Below are 18,924 nucleotides of genomic sequence, written 5' to 3'. Positions count from 1 at the left end.
GGTTAAAACTTAAACAGGGGAGGTTTAGGCTTGATATAAGGAAGAAATTCTTTACTGTGAGGGTGGTGAGGCACTGGAATGTGTTGCCCAGGGAAGTTGTGAATGCTCCATCCCTGGCAGTGTTCAAGGCCAGGTTTGATGAAGCCTTGGGTGATATGGTTTACTGTGAGGTGTCCCTGCCCATGACAGGGGGGTTGGAACTAGATGATCTTAAGGTCCTTTCCAACCCTAACTATTATATGATTCTATAACTAAATTCCAGCTGGGCATCCTCCTACTGTCTGCCAGAAGTGTTCCTTCTCATCTGCCATGCAGGTGCTTGGTTTGCTGACCTCCATGATAATGTATCAGATACCCAGTGAACCCTCAGCTTGCTGCCCCATCATGTACATCTCATGTGTCAAAAGATTCTGAATCTGAAAAAAAAAATAAATTTGGTGATTGCCTACTGCAGCACATTCAATGGAAAATCTAACCCTGAAAAAATGAGCTGGATGGAAAACATTAGAAAATGTGAATTTACTCATCTTGTAACATTTTTGTTCAGTCCTGCATGAAAATTCATTTGTGGCACTTATATGGAAAGCAACACAGGAGTTGCCTATCTACTAGAAGTCATACTGTGGGAAATACACCACCTCTCTGGGAGTTTGTTTGTTTCAGGTCTGTAATAATGCCCAGGCTGAGTGGTCAAAGCCTTGTATCTTAAGCCTTATCTCAATGACTGGTTGAAAACTTGCCTCAGGTTGAGTATCTAAGAACTTGATTAGAAATAATTTATGCTAACAAAGCATCTTGTGTGATAAAGCATCTTGAAGCTGTTTACTCCTAGCTCTTTCACAGAGGAATTTAGCAGGGGGGTTGGAACTAGATGATCTTGAGGTCCTTTCCAATCCTAACTATTCTATGATTCTATTTACTGTTCTTCCCTTAACTGTTGTTCAACAGCTATTTATGGCATAACTTTGCAAGATGTAGAGTATCCTGGAAGTAATACAAAGCTTGGTTATTGATGGGATGTGCCAGTGTTTCCATTAAGTGACCTCTGTGAGAAGGCTTATTTGAGTTTAAGGGTATTATATGAGAGGAAACCTGGAGGAAAAAAAGAAGGATTGAGATGCAAAACAAAAAGACACAAAATAACTTTTCTTTATGTGAAAAGGAAGTGGGATATAAAGTAATAAAGTGAATACAGGAGAAATAATGTACAAGTGGAACACCCTGACCGAGACACGGAAGGACTGCTCATGATGTAAGCATAGAAAATACACAATACAGGGTAGGATTCTCCTCACTCAAATGGATGAAATAGGTAAAGTAACTTCTCTCATTTCATGCTAATTTCTACACTGTCCTCCTAACAAATGTAGCAGTTTTTGTAATGGATCTAAATATCTTGTCCTTGCTTAGGTCTTGTTACTTATGCAATATTTTTATATAGCTATAACACCAGTTTACCCAGTTATCCAGGGAATTACTGCCAAGTGCGTGGAAATTTCTAGTTGGCACACACCAGCCCTATTACTTTCTGTTGCCTTTGACAGGTCTTTACGGCAAAGACATGGCCAAGAGAGGAGAAATTTTACCTTCCAAACCACACCATAACATTTTTAGGTGTCTCTAAATTATTTTGTGTAACTGGTCTGATAATGCTTGAAGCAAGAGGTTAAGGATTTCTGGGGGAAAAAGTGCTCCTTGTTTTGAATTTAAGGAGTAACAGTTTATAAATCAAGAACTAAAAAAAAAAAAAAAAAAGAAAATCTTTATCAAGGTCTTCATACTGCCTGTCTGGAATATCTGGGGAATATCTGGAATATCTTGGGGAATATCTGCATAGACTATGTACGATAGCATTAATGGATAGAGAGAGTAGGATTCCTCAACCAAAGTATTTAGAGGATAGAGGGAAACTTCCCTCTGTGGTACTTTAAGCAACCTGCATTACCTCCCTGGTGAGCAGACTGATAGCATCTGAAGATGCACGCCACTACCATACCCAGCCTTCATTACAGCACATCAACAGCACTGTTTTGGAATTGAAGTACTTGACTTGCTCATCTACCCAGGAACTAAAGCTGAGTATGGTCTTCTTGTGCCCTGCAGGGATGACTGACTTTAAAAGTGTTGCTCCCACCACAAAACATAACCGAGAGGCCAAAGAGCTGAAACTCCAATGCAGAGTTGCTACGGACAATTATTTTATTTTATTTTTTTTAAAGAGCATACTGGGTATGGCACTGACAGAGAACTCGGTGAAGTAGGTGTCCATTCCAGAAATGGGAATGGCCAGTCAGGGAAGACTTCTTCCACTTGATAAGTCGCACACTTTGCATGAAGGTTACGGGTTGTTATGGTGCACTAAAAGTCTTCCACAAATACCCAAATTAAAAAAAAAATTATCTTCCACAGAAAATTTTTCCACAGAACGGAATTTCTGTTCATGTTAACTGCCTTGGTAGATATGTGAGACAAAGAACAGAATTTGTGTCAGTCCCTATCACTTCTTCCTCCCCAAGTACCATTTCTTGCAGAAGACAATGCAACCATGGAGGGATACAAGTGAAAATCTGCCCATCTCTTTAACAACTGGCAGAGCCAATCTGCTGCTGCATGTTGTTCTCACGTTCCAAAAACTGGGCAGATAATGATCTAGAATTTAATGAGACTAAATAGCCTGTTTACAGAGTAGTCATGCATGTTGCTTACCTGTTCTGTTACTCTCAAGAAATAGGCATTTAGTGTCATCAGAGAGTAAACAGAAAGTAAAAGTAAGTTTTGATTTTGACATGACTGATTCTTCTGACAAATGAATATCACTGTTATCTTCTGCTATGAATTCATTCTGCAAACAATACGTTCTTAAATAGTAAAGTGAATGTGTAAGCTGAGTAAATAATGAATACATTAAATTTTCCCAAGCCAGCCCAGAACCATGTGTGTTTTGAAAGCTAATGCTGACAAGAGTGTGCATGACGCTATGAGGTATTCAGAAACTTCCCTTTATTCTTACAGTCACACTATGTTCATCTTGAAACCTACTGTACTGGGGAAAATCTACTGTGCTGACTCAAGTTAAATTCACAGTTGCCTCTTGATATATCACAGTATGTCATTCAGTAATCCCACTGAGGAAAATGTAATTACCATGCAACATCTTGTGCTGTCTTGGGATTTCTCACTAGATAAGGAAGAAATAAATTCCTGTCAGTACTGTAGGAATACTGTTGTAGAGATGTAGGAACAGACTAGCTGGGTCATAAGCCATGATGCTCTGTTGAAATTACTGGTCACAGGGGATATATTCTTTTTTAGCTACAGGCTCTATGCCGTTTCTGTCCACCGGAGTGTGCAGAAATTTGCCCACTGTCCAAATGAACACTCATTCAATGCAACTAATTCTCATAATATCCTGTCTAGTAGGAATCATAACACAGGAGAAACTGAGGGCCGAAGGAATTGCTGTGTGTCTACAGTCATGCAGAAAAAAGAACAAATTTGTTTAAGGAACAGAAACTGACCCCTTGGTTCCACCTCAGATCTCTCCCCTGAGACTTGTTTTAATTTCTATAATGCAACAATATAGAACTGCCTCAGGAACTTATCTCCCACTGAATAGAGTGAAATCTAAGGTTTCTGTACCCACCTCCAAAACACTTTCTGATCTTGCTCCAAGCCAGCTGAATCACTGCCTTTTCCTTTGGAATAGGGACTTCCCCTTGCAGGTTTGTTCTGCCACTACAATGAGTGTCATGATTGCTGTGAGGAAGAAGTGTTAACACCCACATATTTCCTCAATTCAGCATAAAACTTTAAGTTCCTATTATGGACCTATTCTGATTTCTTAATTGAAAGACAAATATACAAATAACATCAAAGGTAGCTGAACACTCATACCTACAGAGCACAGAAGTGATTAATTCTCATATCCATTCTGATAATGTAGCTGTGGGTGCAAATAATAAAAAAGAAGATCCATAGGTAGCTCTTCATTTTGTTTCCACTGAGGCTGGCTCAATGTAGACTAAGGAGACTGAGATCTCAGATTACTGTCAGAAAGACTGATAGCTTTTTATATCAACATTTAAACGTTAGGGTAGGATGGGTGAATATAGTGGCAGGGAAATTGTAGAAAAGCTTGTAAGAAAAACCAAGTTGTCTGCAAGCCAAGACTGAAATAAGAGAGAATATATTCCTGTGAGGGTAACAGGCTTCTTGTTTTTTTTTTTCACTTGCTCATTTTTATTTGTTTGCATTTGCTACTGAAATCTCAAAAGCTCTAGCATAAAACTTTAGCATTTTGAAAAGATTTTCCTTGATGTCTCTGTGTGTTAAGGACAGTTTGGTTTGCTTTGATTTTATTAATGTTACAGGTATCATTTTGCAAGAAAATGCAATTACTGCAGGAAAGAACAATCAGCTTCAGTAAGTTTGGTTTGATTCATTCATCCTCACTGTTTTCAGTGGAACCTAACCAAAGGACAACGTGGGATGAGCACTTCTGTGCTCCATGTACTCCAAAAGAGCCCTTTGAAGCTGATATTCATTGGAAGAACAACTAATAAATGGGAACACTTTTTACCCTATCTAGGTTTCAGATACGTTTTTTTTTTTCTACAGAATTTCTATGATTCTATGACTCAGGAGCACATGGATATAGCTAAGTATTAGCAGACTAAAGTATTCCAATCGAAGTGTATTGGTTCCAAATGGGGTTTGGCTTACTTTTGCCTAAAGTTTGTCCAGATTTGTGCTCCAGAGTTCTTGAATATTACGATGTGTTATAGTGATCACTTCTGTAACTGAAAGGCATATAAATACTAATAAGTGCAGTATTATGCATTGTAATCAGCATATTGGATTCATAATGTTTTAAGTACAGAGCTCCATACTTTTTAATCCCTTTCCCTCAATGTTCTGCTGAACTCTCCATCACTGTAATCACGGGGATTAGAAAAAAAATCCACAAGTAAGGAATATAGATCTACCTGCTTTAGTTCAAGTTCCCTTCTAGCCCATCAAACATCTTTGGAAATACAGCAATCTTGAAACTTAGAAAAAATGTTGACTGCACTGTAAAAGGTTTTGTGTAGTCCTATAAAAACTTATCTAAACCACAGTATGCCTGCTTTAAATATGATGATAAGAATTAGCCATTTGTCATGACAGCAGCTTGACCTGATGGGCCCTGCAGAGTAGCAGTGAGATCAGTGGGGTCCCTGCTGAGCCAGCAGTACTCTCCTGCAGAGTCAGGTGCTAACTTTGCTCCCTGAAACAATAGGTTCTTGTCAGCAGCTCCCCTTGTGCCTGGTCTTTATGATCTGGCGCACCACTGTTGCCTGGATTTCTGAATACAAGCTGTGCAAAAGACATTGAAACCATCAGGTCCTACAATAAATTAATGTAATAAACTTGCCTGAATAATACATGTTTGAATCATCTGCAGATTAATATTTAATCTTTAAAAAAAATGTATTTGTTTCCCTATAAGATAGTAGCTTAGCAGCTACCTTGCCGCAGGAGAAAAGTAGGTATAAACAGGAGTGTTATTAGCTTGAGAGAAAAAGTGACTTGTAAACCAATTAAAACAAAACAAAAAGAAGTCAATTTTCTCTTTCCTTTTGAGAAAGAAAAACAACCTTTAAATTGGACAACTTAATCAGCAGTGTTTCTGGATGGTCCTTTGTTCTGTGTTACTCTCTGAGAGAAGGAAGCAGTTCAGGAGTTGACCTATAATTTTAATTGCTTCTGACTTCTGCAGATGTGAAAAGTAAACACCTGACACTGAGGCCTCTACTGGTGGCTCTGCTGTTCTTTGCCAGTGCTGCACTCACTCTTAATGATGAGATGAAGAATTAATATTTATTAATATCCCATAATAAGTAATTTATGGTATGTATTTAACATCTGTTCTTTAACTAACTGGAGCACTTATAAGTACTTTGAAGGCACTAAACTAAATTAAAAACCATGGTGTTTCATAGTGAGTGGTTTAATGATATTGTACCAATGCCACACTGTAAAATGGCCAGAGACCAACAATGATGGTACAGAATCATAGAATAGTTAGGGCTGGAAAGGACCTTAAGATCATCTAGTTCCAATTCCCTGCCATGGACAGGGACACCTCACACTAACTGTGTCACCCAAGGCTCTGTTCAATGCAGCCTTGAACACTGCCAGGGATGGAGCATTCACAACTTCCTTGGGCAACCCATTCCAGTACACACCACCCTCACAATAAAGAATTTCTTCCCTATATCTAACCTGAACTTCCGCTGTTTAAGTTTAAACCCATTAACCCTTGCCCTACCACAACAGTCCCTAATGAATAGCCCCTCCCCAGCATCCTTATAGGGCCCCTTCAGATACTGGAGGGCTGCTATGATTCAAAACATCCATGTTCAAGCAAGAGATTGAGGAGACCAAATCCAGAGGGTGACAGTGGCTGGACTGGTCACGGACCACATTTCCCTATTTTGTCACTGGCAGTATTTCCCTGATGTTATCTAAAGGGCAGAACAGTTTAAACTGCATTTAGAATTGTAAGTTTCTGGGAAAGAACAGTGAAAGCTTTGCATTACAGTATATTTTCAGTATTGGCATGATAAAATGTTCATTGGATGAGATGCTCCAGAATGAGGTCTCACTCTAGAATTTTTAGCTTGCTATTTGAAATTGGCTCACTGAATTGATCCAGGTCAAGAACTTCCTCAAAGAGCAACCTTCTCCATTAGACCATGTCACATTGTTGAGAAGCACCAGGATGACTTCTGTGAGTTATATGGTTACTATTTTATTATGTTTATCTTTACATTTTCTTGAAATAATGCTAGTTCTTCTAATTCTCTGCTCTGTGCTTACTCTGAGTTTCTACTAGGAGTAATTAAAATAATGGGATATCTGGAATATAAATGTTCCTCAAGATCTCAGAAATTCATATCCCCACTGGGCTTCTAGAAAACAAACTAATTTCTCTTGAGAGTAAGGACTGAAAAGATCTAAGTTCAGGATTCATTTCCAATTGACAGCATAATGACACTGTATTTGCTCCCCCTTAGTTTAGGAATCCATGGAGCATTGAACAAGCTGTGAAGTCTGCCATGGCAGATCTGATTCTCAACATGTTATTGAAGTTTTGCAGTTTACTTTTTTTTCCCCTAGTTGTTCCTGGCACAGTAGACAAAATAAACCCAGAATTTACAGGTGGCTGTTAATTCCATGTTTTGTTTCCTCCACAAGAAACTGGTGACAATGCTGCACTGCTTGTGAAATACAGTATATGTATGAAGCCTCTGAAGCGCATCCATTTCTCTCCTGGACCAGTGTATTTTGAGCAGTGAACAGTTTAAAAAAAAATGGTTAAAAAAAGGATAAATCATCATGGAAGGTTGGGAGGGTATCACCCCAGCCTTGGTTATTCTGTCATGCTGGAGAGTAATGACACAGAAAATTATCAGGAAACAGTGCCTTAAAATTGATGCAAACCGCAGAGCTGGACGGCTTCTGCAAAGTGCTGAGTAAACTGTTGAGCTGGTAAAGCTAATATGTACTTAATTTTACTCTTGAGAAACTTAATCCATGAGCATACTCATTGAAACCAACTGAACTATCAGCATCTAGTCTGCTTGCATGGGACCAGAGTCCGCAGCACTTTGTGGTATTAATATTGCGTAGAAGTTCCCAAAATACAGGAAGAAATGTATCTACCTGCAGCTGACTGCTACTCATGTTACTTCAGCTAAACTTAAGTCTCTTCAGGTTAAAAATATGCTGGGGAATAAATTTCACTCCTCTTTTAATATGATTAAGTTCCTGAATAATATTTAGACAGCATGTATCTGTTACAACAGTTTTAACTTTGCTATCTCTTGTTCTTTCTACAGGCAATTAAAAAAGACATGACTGAAATTCTTCCATCTCAGCCAAATGGATTGATGAATTTTAATGGAGAACATTTATTCCAACCTTTAATTAAGTTTGGCAGTCTAAAATCATTAATTTTTGCTTTGAAACTATGCACTCTATTATGAAGACTTAAAGCTTTACAACTCAATCTCACTACAGGATGGATGTGTGTGTGATAATGCAGCTTTCTAGGAGCTGTCTTTGTACATTTTAAATTACCTTTCCTTTGTTCATGACATAACACAAAACATTTAAGGATTTACCCCAGCAGAGGATGGAGGAAACCTCCGTGTGACACTGCTTTGGCCAAAAGCAGTGTTTTAATCTTAAGAGGTCATCATAAATGTTGATAGGCACGTAATTTAATCTACCTTCTTCAGCCCATGTAAATCTTAATACAGAGCTACTGCTTCAAGAAAAAAAATAAACCAAACTGCATTATCTGGTGTTATTAAGCTAGATTATGCAGTGAATGCTACTACAGATTTCCTTGTGAACATACCTGCAATAGTGTAGCCTTTGGGGTGGAAAAAAATTCATTTCAATATGCTTTCTGGAGCACTGCCAGACTTACAGGCAGTATTGTATATGAGGGAAGAGGAATTCTAGAAGAATGGTGGTGTGTACCTTGAAATCCTGATTTTTTATTTTTTTTTACAAGAAAAAAAGGAATCTCAAAGAGCATTAAAGTACAAAATCTTTCTGGTAGCCACCTTGGACTCTTTTATCACCTGCTAGAAGCCCTTATAGTTGGTTTTTTTTCAGGCTTTACTGATGCTTTAAAATACAGCACACTTAGATGGATAGAGGATGAGACCCCAGAGAACTCTTCCAGGCAGCTGCTGTTTGGCATACAGTGATCAGTAAAACACATCAGCTAGAGATACTTCTGAATAATGGCAATCTCTGGATTTGTTTTAACAGTTTCAGCTGTTGTCCCAGAGTACTTAGCATCCTGTGAATAGGAACAAGTCTTTCTGGTACTAGCTTAGGAGCTTGTTACTGTTGCTCCCCTGAGGCTGGGATCTTTTCCCACTACAAGGAGAACTGGTGGTGTGACTGTTGCATCTCTTGGTTGCACAGCTTCACCTCCTAGTCGGTACTGAGCTGCAGTTGGTAAAGAATTTATAAACACAGCCTAGGGGAGTTAAGGAATACTTTTCAGGCTATAGAGTACAAAGTAAAGCTGATTAAAGAAAAATAAAATCAAAAAGAACAGAAAAAGAAAACCCAACTAAGTTTTGCAGGCACTTGAAATGTGTCCCTTAAACTTCTTTATAAAGAAAAATGCTTAGTTTGGAAAATTCTGATATTCTCTCCTGTCCAGAATCAGAAGTAAAAAGGCAATACAACAGGAGAAAATGAAAAAGAAAGCTTTTAATTAAGCCCTTCCCCTGTCACACGCAAGAAAAGGAACATCTTTCATGTTCCTAGAAGAACTTAAAATTTTATTTTATAGATTTTGAAAGCAGTTAATTTGGGGGAACGGGTCTTTTGTTTGAATCATTGACTTTTCCATTATTGAAGAATCATTTCGGACCCTGAATGTTTCAAAAGGTTCGTGCCATTGAACCGTGGGGTTTGTGCACATTAGAAGACCAGAAGCTGCAAGTTTAAGGTAGTGACAGAGTAGTTGATATTGTTTGATGCCAGTCCACAAGAAGGCAGAGCTGGGGAAAACCCTGGATTTCCTCATCCACCTAACAGAAAAGAGTATCTCACTACAGGTATGCTCCTTATTTAAGTGAATCCCCAGACACCCCAAACTGGGTGCTTAAAGCTTCCACTAAACAGGGAAGGTGACAGACCTGGCTGGAGAAGTGGTTTAAGGCATGGTTAAGAAAACATGGTCTTTTCCTTTGCTGGTAGTCACTCCAGTGGAACAGATTTTTGACAGTTCATCACAGTAATACCATCATATGTCAGACCTGCAGTTGTTTTGGATTCTTGACTCCATGCTTAGGAGAAACAGGAGGGTAAGCAGCAGCTTACCAAAAAAAGAAACTATGTTAAAAATTAAAATGAGTCTTAATTTTCTGTCCTTTGTTATGCTATTCTCATAAAATATTTTAAACAAATGGGAAGCATGACCACTTTATTTTTTGTCTTCAGAAATGTAAACTCTGCACAAGTTATATTATATGGCTGGACTACAGATGTGTCAGGATGGCCAGTGGTGTCAGGTGTAAAATCTGGGCTAAAAGGTAAAGTACATAGGTCAGAACTGAGGTTATCAGCTCTTGAGAGAAGCTGGAAATTGAAGGTAAGCCACCTGCAGTGGCTAGAAAGAGAAATAATTGAGGGAGTTAGCTTGCCCTTGTAGGAAACTGTGAGTTTAACATTAGATAAAAGAATGGTACCTCTTTTTTATGAAGGGCACTCATACCTAGCTTGTTTAAACCTTGAAATCAGGGAAGTGGTGTACCCGTCAGGCTAAAAGGATGACCTGGACTACAGCTTGTATCAACGCTGAAGCTAGTTTCAGTTTATTTTAACTTTTGAAAAATCGAGATATATCCATTTTCTGAATTACATCAAACAACATTTATTGCTTTGTCCTTTTTGCCTACCTGTTAATTTTGTTGAAGAGCCACTGATTCATGAAGTCAATTTGAAAAAACCCAAGAAAACATCCAGTAACAGCAATCCAATCATTTAACCTCAAGCTGCCTATTTATACATTCATTCCATGTTTCACTCTTTAATATAATTACTCCTGTTTGGAATAGACAATGATGAAATGATCTGACCTTTATGTTTTACTGCTTGATTAGTTTTTCTGTATTTGCTGGAAAAAAAAGTAAAATCAGTTGCTGAACATTCTTATTAATATTCAAGGACTTTTGCATGTCCTTCATGCTCTTCAGAAGAGTTGCCATGTAACAGAAAAGTACTAATTTCTTCTGCACTACAGCTAAGCAAATTTTTATTAACAATTATTGAGCTTTATGTCACTTTTAAAAATCACTTTAATCTGTATGAATATATTCAGGCAAATACATTTAGACTAAGGACTATTCATTGTCATTGTGACTACCCTGATCACTTTTATTGCCTCACTGGCTGAGCTGAAGCAGTTTTCAGTTCTTCAGGAACGAGACTCAAGATTTAAAAAAATGGACTTGGCTGCTCTGATGCAAAGGGGTACAAGATGGGGTTCATAATGCTGACTTGGTTCCCTAGCGTAGACTGTTTCCTACACTGAGTTTCACAACAGCCACCATGCTAAATTCTCAACCACGGAAAAAGAACAAAACGAATGTGAAACTATGTCTATAAACAAATCTTAAGCCTCCCTCAGCCTACAGAAAGTGCCTTAAGGTAACCTGCACCCATACATGAAAGTCTATCATTCATAACATTGGAGTCCAATGTGGATGAGCACTGGCCTGCCAGGATTAATGGGCAAACTTTCAGTGCCTTGGTTCTAAGCCTTACTTAGCCTGAATGTTTAAACCCACAGATTTAACTTTTCCACTAGAAACCTACCGGTGCAGGAGTCAGTGCAGAGTCACCTGGGCTGGCATCAGTCCTAAAGTAAGGTGAAACCCTTCCATTCCTTTAGGCCCTGAAGGCATCTATATCCTTGCTTTGGATTTATAGGTAAATTTGAAAACTTTTCTGTGTGTGTATTAATTCTGTCAAATTCACCTTGTGTGACTGTCTCAGAACTCTTGAGAGTAGGCACAGTGAACTATCAGTGAGTGTTTATTAATGTTAAGGGGAGTTCTGCCTCCTGAATGTGTTAACCAATTATTATTTTATAAAATATAAAAATGTGGCTATGAAGGCAGACCAGGTTGCTCACAGCTTGATCCAATCAGGTCTTGCAGACCTCCAAGGATAGAGACTGTAGAAGTCTCCCTGGGCATTCTGCTTCTCTCTAGTACACAGAACCTATATGTCACCTAGCAAGTCCTAAACAGAGATAACCAGTTCGCTCAGCCTACTGGCTGTGCTCCTGTTCATGCAGCTGTGAATGCAGACGTTCTTCTTTATTACTGTTTATACAACTCAACAAAAGTCTAATCCTCTGTTTCAACCTGCAGAGTGGTATTTGCTCAGACAGAGACTGCTTATACATTTGGCTTGGTTCTAATGTTCAGACTGTTTGGAACATATTCTGTTGATTTCAGTCAGTTTTTAAAGGAAACTGAACAGTTAGACTAGTGATAAACAGTAAATACAGCAAACCTGTGCAGATCCTAAAAGAAGTAAAATACATCAACACTTTTGTATGCAAAATTATTCTGTAAAAATTCAGACATAGCACGAAGTATCCGAGAAAGACACACTCTGAAAATCAGTAAAATTCCTTCTAGGGATCATGTGGTGTGAAAACACAGGTTTGCTCTTAATTTTTCCACACACAGAACTGTTCACTACCCAAACTGAACAAAGAAAGATGCTCTGAACTAACTAATATAGTCAAGCCTTCAGATATGGAACTGTTTATAAGCCTATAAAGTAACATATCTGTAACTTCTAGTATACCAGAAAACGCATTTCTCTTGGATTCAATCTGTAATGTAAGCCAGTGTTTCAGCAGCAGGCCTGGGAGAAGCCCTAAAGCAAGAAAAAAGGAAAAAAAAGAAATACTATATTGCTTCCAGGGAATCATAAACAGGTGTAGTTGAAAAAGGTCTCTGATAACATAGGCAGTGGAGCTTTAAGCACTGTGGGAGAAATTTCATTCTCCAAACTAATAATCATCTGCAGTTATGACAGAGTAAAGGATCAAACGTAACATGCAGCTCTACTCTGTGCTTCAAACACGACTTCATCATTCAGCATAAGCCATGGTGTCAAAGATGCACCAGAAGACGATGGCTGTCTCTGTGTCCAATTCCTTACATATAATCATATGGGTTAGAAGGACTGAGACAGAATCTGAGAGGGTGTTATCATGTGAAATGGAAGAAAATAAAAAAAAAAATCTATGCAGCTGGTTTAATTATCTGTTTTCTCAAAAAGACAGAGAAAGTAAGTCCCTTAAGCTAAACTATTTTTTTTTTTCTGGTGCCAAAAGATGTTACCCAACAGGTTGGGATGTTGGCAGCATAAAAGAAACTACTTAAGGAGAGATCTTGAGAACCAACTAGTGAGTTTTGAACAGTAGGAAACAGATGAGATCCTGCTTCTCTGGAAGATTTGTGACTTATTTGTGAGATCAGATAAATGTAAGAGCCTCGAGTAAAAGTAATTGGGGTGCACAGAAACAGAAGAATTACATATTGTGTTTTCTTTACCCTCTTTTTTTGCTGTGACACAGAGCTTTCAATGTGCTATCATATAAAACAAATCATCAGTGTAATCAGTATGGTAGGTTAGGAACACGGCTCCCACTCTACAATAATGGGATTTAAAAAAAAAAAAATTGGTGTCTCTTTTAACTACATTTTAAGAGGTTTTTTTATCATGTACACTAGTTTTCAAAATTTTAGAACATGTACATCTATCTTTTGCCTAGTATGAAGGTTTGACCACCTGCTCAGGAGGAGCATTTTCGAGAAAATTATGTCATGTACTGCATGTGAATTTTCTTTGCAGAGTCCAGCTACTTCTTGATTGTCTCCTAGTAGATGCACCATCATGCTATTTTTTTGCTTGCCCTGAAGTTTGACAGTAGTTACCATGAATCATGCTTTTTCATGAATCATGAATATTCTTTATTTTTGATGTACGAGCAGCACCTTCTGTTAACCATGTAAAGGTATCGGAGTAAACCAGGTAATTCACATCACAGCAGCTTAAGAACTGTAGCATGGTTCTTAACGAACTCTCTGTATTCATGTAAATGTCTGATATACTTCTAAGGAAATCTGTCATGGATGAAAGCAGCTGAACAACCATTAACTAAGATAAAGCAAAGGGTCATCTTGTACTTCTGGAAGTGAATGCTTGCAGTCAGTATAGCAAGAATGGAAATATCTCACGGAAACAGATCAAAACTTATGGTATTCAGAAGAAAGTACAGTAAAAACCAGGCAACGGTCATTAGGGCTTTTACATTCTACTTCTGCTTGTTTGATGTCTGACAAGCTCTTCAGCTTATTACCTGCAAAAATCAATATATGACAATATATCTGATGCCAAATGAGAGCGTTACAATAATGAGAGCTTCAAATAATCCTTCTGTAAAAGTTGCTATAGCCACTCACTACAGTATAATAGTTCAATAGAACTACCAGGCAGCTATAAAACAATAAAGAGCTGAACAGATGAGGGCCAAGTACTCAGGAGAAATAACAGAAAGGTTGACTTCAAGGCTGTGCAAGTCTTGATTCATCTACTAGTAAAGTATTTCACAACATTTAACTATATTTGAAGAAGCCACTACAACTAGACAAGCTGTGTGAGCAGTTATTACTGATGGTGTTCACAGAATTCACAATAGCTTTGCTGTCTATACTTCAACTGGATTTACTTGGACGTAGAGATCAGCCTGTTGATTTGGCAGACAGCCTACATTACAAATTCTCAGCTAATACACCAAAGAGGTACACCTCCTTCATAGGCTAGGTGTATTATATATACATATATATATAGCGTGTGTATATATATATGTGTGTAATTATTTTAATATTTGCTCTTGTTTAAGCACTGAGATGGGAATAGAAAATTTAATCCTGTCTCTGGGTACCAGGATTCGGAATAGCTGCCTCTGTCATTCTGGAAATAAGGTTTCATGTGCCTGAGGACAGCCGAGGGATGAGACAACTCACTCCAATACTGCTGGGGTGAGACTGACTGAACAGAGCTCTGGTGGAGTCCAACCAGATTCTTGCCAGGAGGAGCTCCCAGTACGAAGGTGTTGCTCTCTCTGCTCATGTTACCGGTTCCTTCAGCAGCAAAACTGCCCTATAGAAAACAGAAGCTATACACCAGCATCTTTTTGTAAACATTTCTGGCTCTGAAGCCACAGAATGGTAGCTTTTACTAAACAAAAAGTAATTTACAACTACCAGTTTAAAATGAGAGAAGGTGAATGATTCACAGGTTGCTGCAATATTAAGCATTTCAAGGCTGTGATTCTCAGAAAAAAAAAATGCCAGAATAAAGCATTATTTTACTAGGGATTTTTTTTTTTCTTAAGATGAGGTATCAGTCCCCTCCTTTCTGCAAAGACAGATGAAATGATTGTTTGTTGTCCAAAAGACTATGTAACAGTCTTCAGCAACACAATAAAGACCTTGCAACAAAAACCACTCTAGACATGGGTATGTACAGCTAAACACCTGCAATATGGGAAAGCTCCTTTCAGACTGATTCGGAATGGGGACTGTTTTTTCAATTGCCTGTACCTGGGAATAGTTGCTTTCTTCCCGTGAGAGATGTGACATTTTATGAAATGAAAACACATTTTTTGCCAGTCTTAGTCAAGCTGCCCCTTGCAAGTGGAGATTAGTCAAATAATCCATCTAGCACGTAAATTGTAAATTCCCTTGATTAAAAACCATAAAGTTCAAATTACAGTTTCCAAGTGGCTGTGTAAGCACTGGAATGGAGGAGGGATTTCACATGCTAGATCCATCAGATAAGCAGAAATGCTGTGAGCTGGTGCAGTGGAGTTAATGCCCTGCAGTGACACTGCCATTGGAAACTGCCACATCCATTTCCTTCAAATTAACAGTGTTTCAGGTGTTGAGACTTTACAAGGTAAGTTCTGGACATTTCAGGGCAGGTATTTTTGTGGTAGTGTTTCCTGTGTTTGGCTTTCCCAGGGTGTATCGCTTTGTAGAAACAGCAATCCCATTACAGGATGGCAGAAACTGGTTGGAGTTGGAAGAGGTTTGTTCTTTGACTGTTCTGAAAAGGTCTAATGTTCTGTTTTCTTTGTCTCATATGCACAGTCCCTGCCATAATCCTCCCTGAAAGTACAATACAGTAACAAGAACTTCAGGAGCTGAAACAAAAAATGTTGTCTTTGTGTGGTATTAACACTCTGCAGAGCCTGGTGTCTACAGGAGTGTTACAGATCTCCTTTCCTCCCCATTCTGCCAAGCATATTTATAAGCAAATATAACTGTTACACACAAACAGGAACTCTGTGTATAGATAACAAACAGAAAAAAAAATAAAGATGGAACAATCTCTGATGAGATTGTTTTAATGACTACTAATATACCACGGAAAAATCCCCACTCTGGAGTAAATTACTTTGTATGGGCAAATACCACTTTCGTTTTGAATGAAATAAAGTGATCGGGATGGAAATGTAAGGTTTCTAGCGTCTTTTAACTAACTTTTAACTAAACAGGTGTTCCCCTATGGAAAGAAAGCATCTTAGATTTTCATGACACCAAGTGTAAGAGAGTGAGGGCAAAATACCCATGGTGCATTCTAATTCAAGATGACTTTGTAAATATTCAAACTTGTACCTGGTTTTTTTTTTTTTTTATTTTCTTCTGGGAAAAGGCTGTCAAACGAGGCAAGCACTATACTGATATATATTTTCTCTTTAAGCTTGTATGTCTGTATTCCTTCCAGCAGCAGAACTGGCATCAACTGCAGCTATGTTTCACACCTGTAGCTAGGAGACTTTTCTAATTTTGACAGCTGGATAGGCAACGTCCTCATGGACTTAATCTGCAGTGTTGGGGTTTTTTCCTTCTATAAGAATGAGTATTTTCTAGAAGCTTTTTCTTCTTTTCTTTTTGCACCTTTTACTCAACACCACTAGTTTGCAAAGTGTCTAACTCTTTAAATCATTCAACAGAAAGAAAAGCACACCTGTCCATCTGCTCCTACAGGTCAAGAAACTCCATTTCTGAAGACAGCTGTAGATTACACAGAGGGCAAACCACTGCTAGCAGCACCCAAACCTCAGACCTGCAGCAGGTATTTTGATCAGGAAGGCAGGGAGCACTTCTGGAGTGCCCATTCAGGCATGCAAGCATTATCTCAACAATTCAACTAACTTTTCCTAGCAACCGCGATGTCCTTGGCTATGTCACGGTGTTCGCTCTCGATGCTCGCTTCCCCTCTGCAGCCGGTCCCCGCGGGACTGTGCTGCCGGCGGGGCTGGGCGCACCCACGGGGGCGCTCACCTCAGGGGCGGGACAGAGGGGCCGACAGGCGGCGCTGTGGCGCGGCGGGCTCCGCCGCTGCGGGCAGCACTCACCATGTTGACTTCGGAGACCACGTCGATGCTGGCGATCTCTATCCGCATGCCCACATCCACGGGCGGACCTGCGGGGGGAGCGGGGCGGCGTTAAGCGGAGGGACGCGCTCGGGGGTCTGGGTGGGGGTCCGGGCAGCGCGGGCGCCTCACCTCCGAAGTCGGGCCGGAGGCGGATGTCGTAGCCCTGAAGCTGCCTGTCCACCGTCTCCTTCACGTAGGACATGTTGCTGGGCCCGTCGGCGCTGCCGGAAGGAGCACAGGCAGGTGAGGGAGGCGGCCGGGCAACCCCATTCCTGCGCCCCACCGCGGCCCGGCGGCACTCACCTGCGCGCCGCGCACGCCACAGCCAGTACCAGCGGCAGCAACAGGGCGCGCGAGCCATCCCGTCTCGCCGCCACCGCGCACCCCATCCCGCCGCCGCCTCACGGGGGCAGCGCCGCGGACTGAACTTGGTGAGGAGCAGAGCAACAATTCCCTACTGCGGAACGCATGCGCGGAGTGGAGCGCACCTCTGCCCGCCGCGGACCGTGTATGGTGACACCGGCAGGATCGGGCCCGACCGGGCTTTGAGGGCAGGGCCGCAGCGGGCAGCGAAGCCCGGGGCTGCCACTGCCGCCAGGGCGCGAACTTCTCCTCGAGAGGAAATAATCGTTGAGAACACTTCTCTGTGAAAATTCACATACACGGGCTCTGATGTTACCGATAATGTGAAGGGGAATTGGCAAAGTGGAAAGCAATTGCACGTTTTGATGCTTTGTCCAGCTGTGAAGGTTTAACGGCGCATCCCTCCATCCATCAACCATTCATACATTAACACACCGACCTGAGCGCTGCTGCTTGAGCAGGTTTGTCGCTGCGGCAGCCCCACAAATACCTACTGTGGCACACGCAGGGGACAGCAACAGATTTTTTAGTTGCTGTTTAATAAAGTAGTTGGTCTTGCATTTAGACGGGGACTTTTTTATTTTAAAGACTAAGAATTGGTGCCCTAATGTAGCTTGACCTCATGTTTCCCATGACTGACTCCTCTGAGCAGTATTACACCCTGACTACCTGGGGCCCCTTGAGCAATTTATGACGTTGATGGTGCTGGTCTGTTTCCCAGCACAGTAGCTCAGCACAGGTAACATTTATCCCTTTCAAATTCAACGCATTTCATCTGTGCTATACACTCCTGAGTGCAGTGACCTTGGGATACATATTTGATGGTTTTGAGGCTCCTACAGTGTCATGCAGACTTCTGGGGGTGCTTCTGTGATTGAAATATGCCATCATATTTGAAAAGTGCAGGAGTATTGAAACAGATATTTTGTGACACAAATTCTAATGATATTTTTTGTCATTTTAACAATGCATGTTTCTATGTAAATTTGTTCCTCTTGGAGAAGGAGCACACTCCTGCAGGAGTCTTTCAACTTAACAGCTACTTCCTGTAACCATGATAGTACAAATTTATAAAAAGAATTCTTTTATTGATGGTTTGTAGCAGTGTAATAAATATTTTCAGTTGGTTTGAAGATTTTTATAGTGAACAAATCTTTGATTTCTTCCTATTTTAGTCCTTAGTTGCTGACAAATGTGATCTCCCAGGTCAACTAATGGTACTTCAGCATTGCTGTTTGGGAAGTTTTTAAAATTTGCTAATTGTGATTAACGTATTTTAGTAGTCTTCAATTATAATATGGTGTAGCACTTAAGAAAGCATAGCCGTAATAAAGTTGCCAGGCTCCTCTGATGCATGGGAATATTCTATGGGGTGAGTCCCTTTTGGGTTTTAGTGGCATGCAGCATTATATCATTATAGGTAATTCTAGTTTTGTCATAATCCATGTGAAAGTCAGATATGCCTGTGTGGAAGGGAGACTGCTATCATGGCTTGCCAAAGTCTGTCTTAA

At 40.0% G+C, this 18,924-nt stretch overlaps 1 protein-coding gene across 1 annotated transcript in view; it reads right to left on the bottom strand.

Annotated features, from left to right (window-relative positions):
* The window catches only part of GABRB1 (gamma-aminobutyric acid type A receptor subunit beta1), a 126,760-nt gene extending 109,295 nt beyond the window's left edge, over window positions 1-17,465 (bottom strand). The window contains exons 1-3 of the mRNA XM_034064574.1: window positions 17,354-17,465; window positions 17,180-17,271; window positions 17,030-17,097 (exon numbers count right to left, since the gene is read on the bottom strand). Of these exons, the coding sequence (XP_033920465.1) occupies window positions 17,030-17,097; window positions 17,180-17,271; window positions 17,354-17,439 (246 nt within the window). The 5' untranslated portion in view covers window positions 17,440-17,465. The remainder of the gene's footprint in view (window positions 1-17,029; window positions 17,098-17,179; window positions 17,272-17,353) is intronic.
* Window positions 17,466-18,924: the final 1,459 nt, after the last annotated feature.

The sequence above is a fragment of the Melopsittacus undulatus genome, chromosome 7 (assembly GCF_012275295.1).
Source record: "Melopsittacus undulatus isolate bMelUnd1 chromosome 7, bMelUnd1.mat.Z, whole genome shotgun sequence".
NCBI classification, from domain to species: Eukaryota; Metazoa; Chordata; class Aves; order Psittaciformes; family Psittaculidae; genus Melopsittacus; species Melopsittacus undulatus.
Note: the sequence above shows the minus strand (reverse complement) of the source record. Positions and strands in the feature narration are given on the sequence as shown.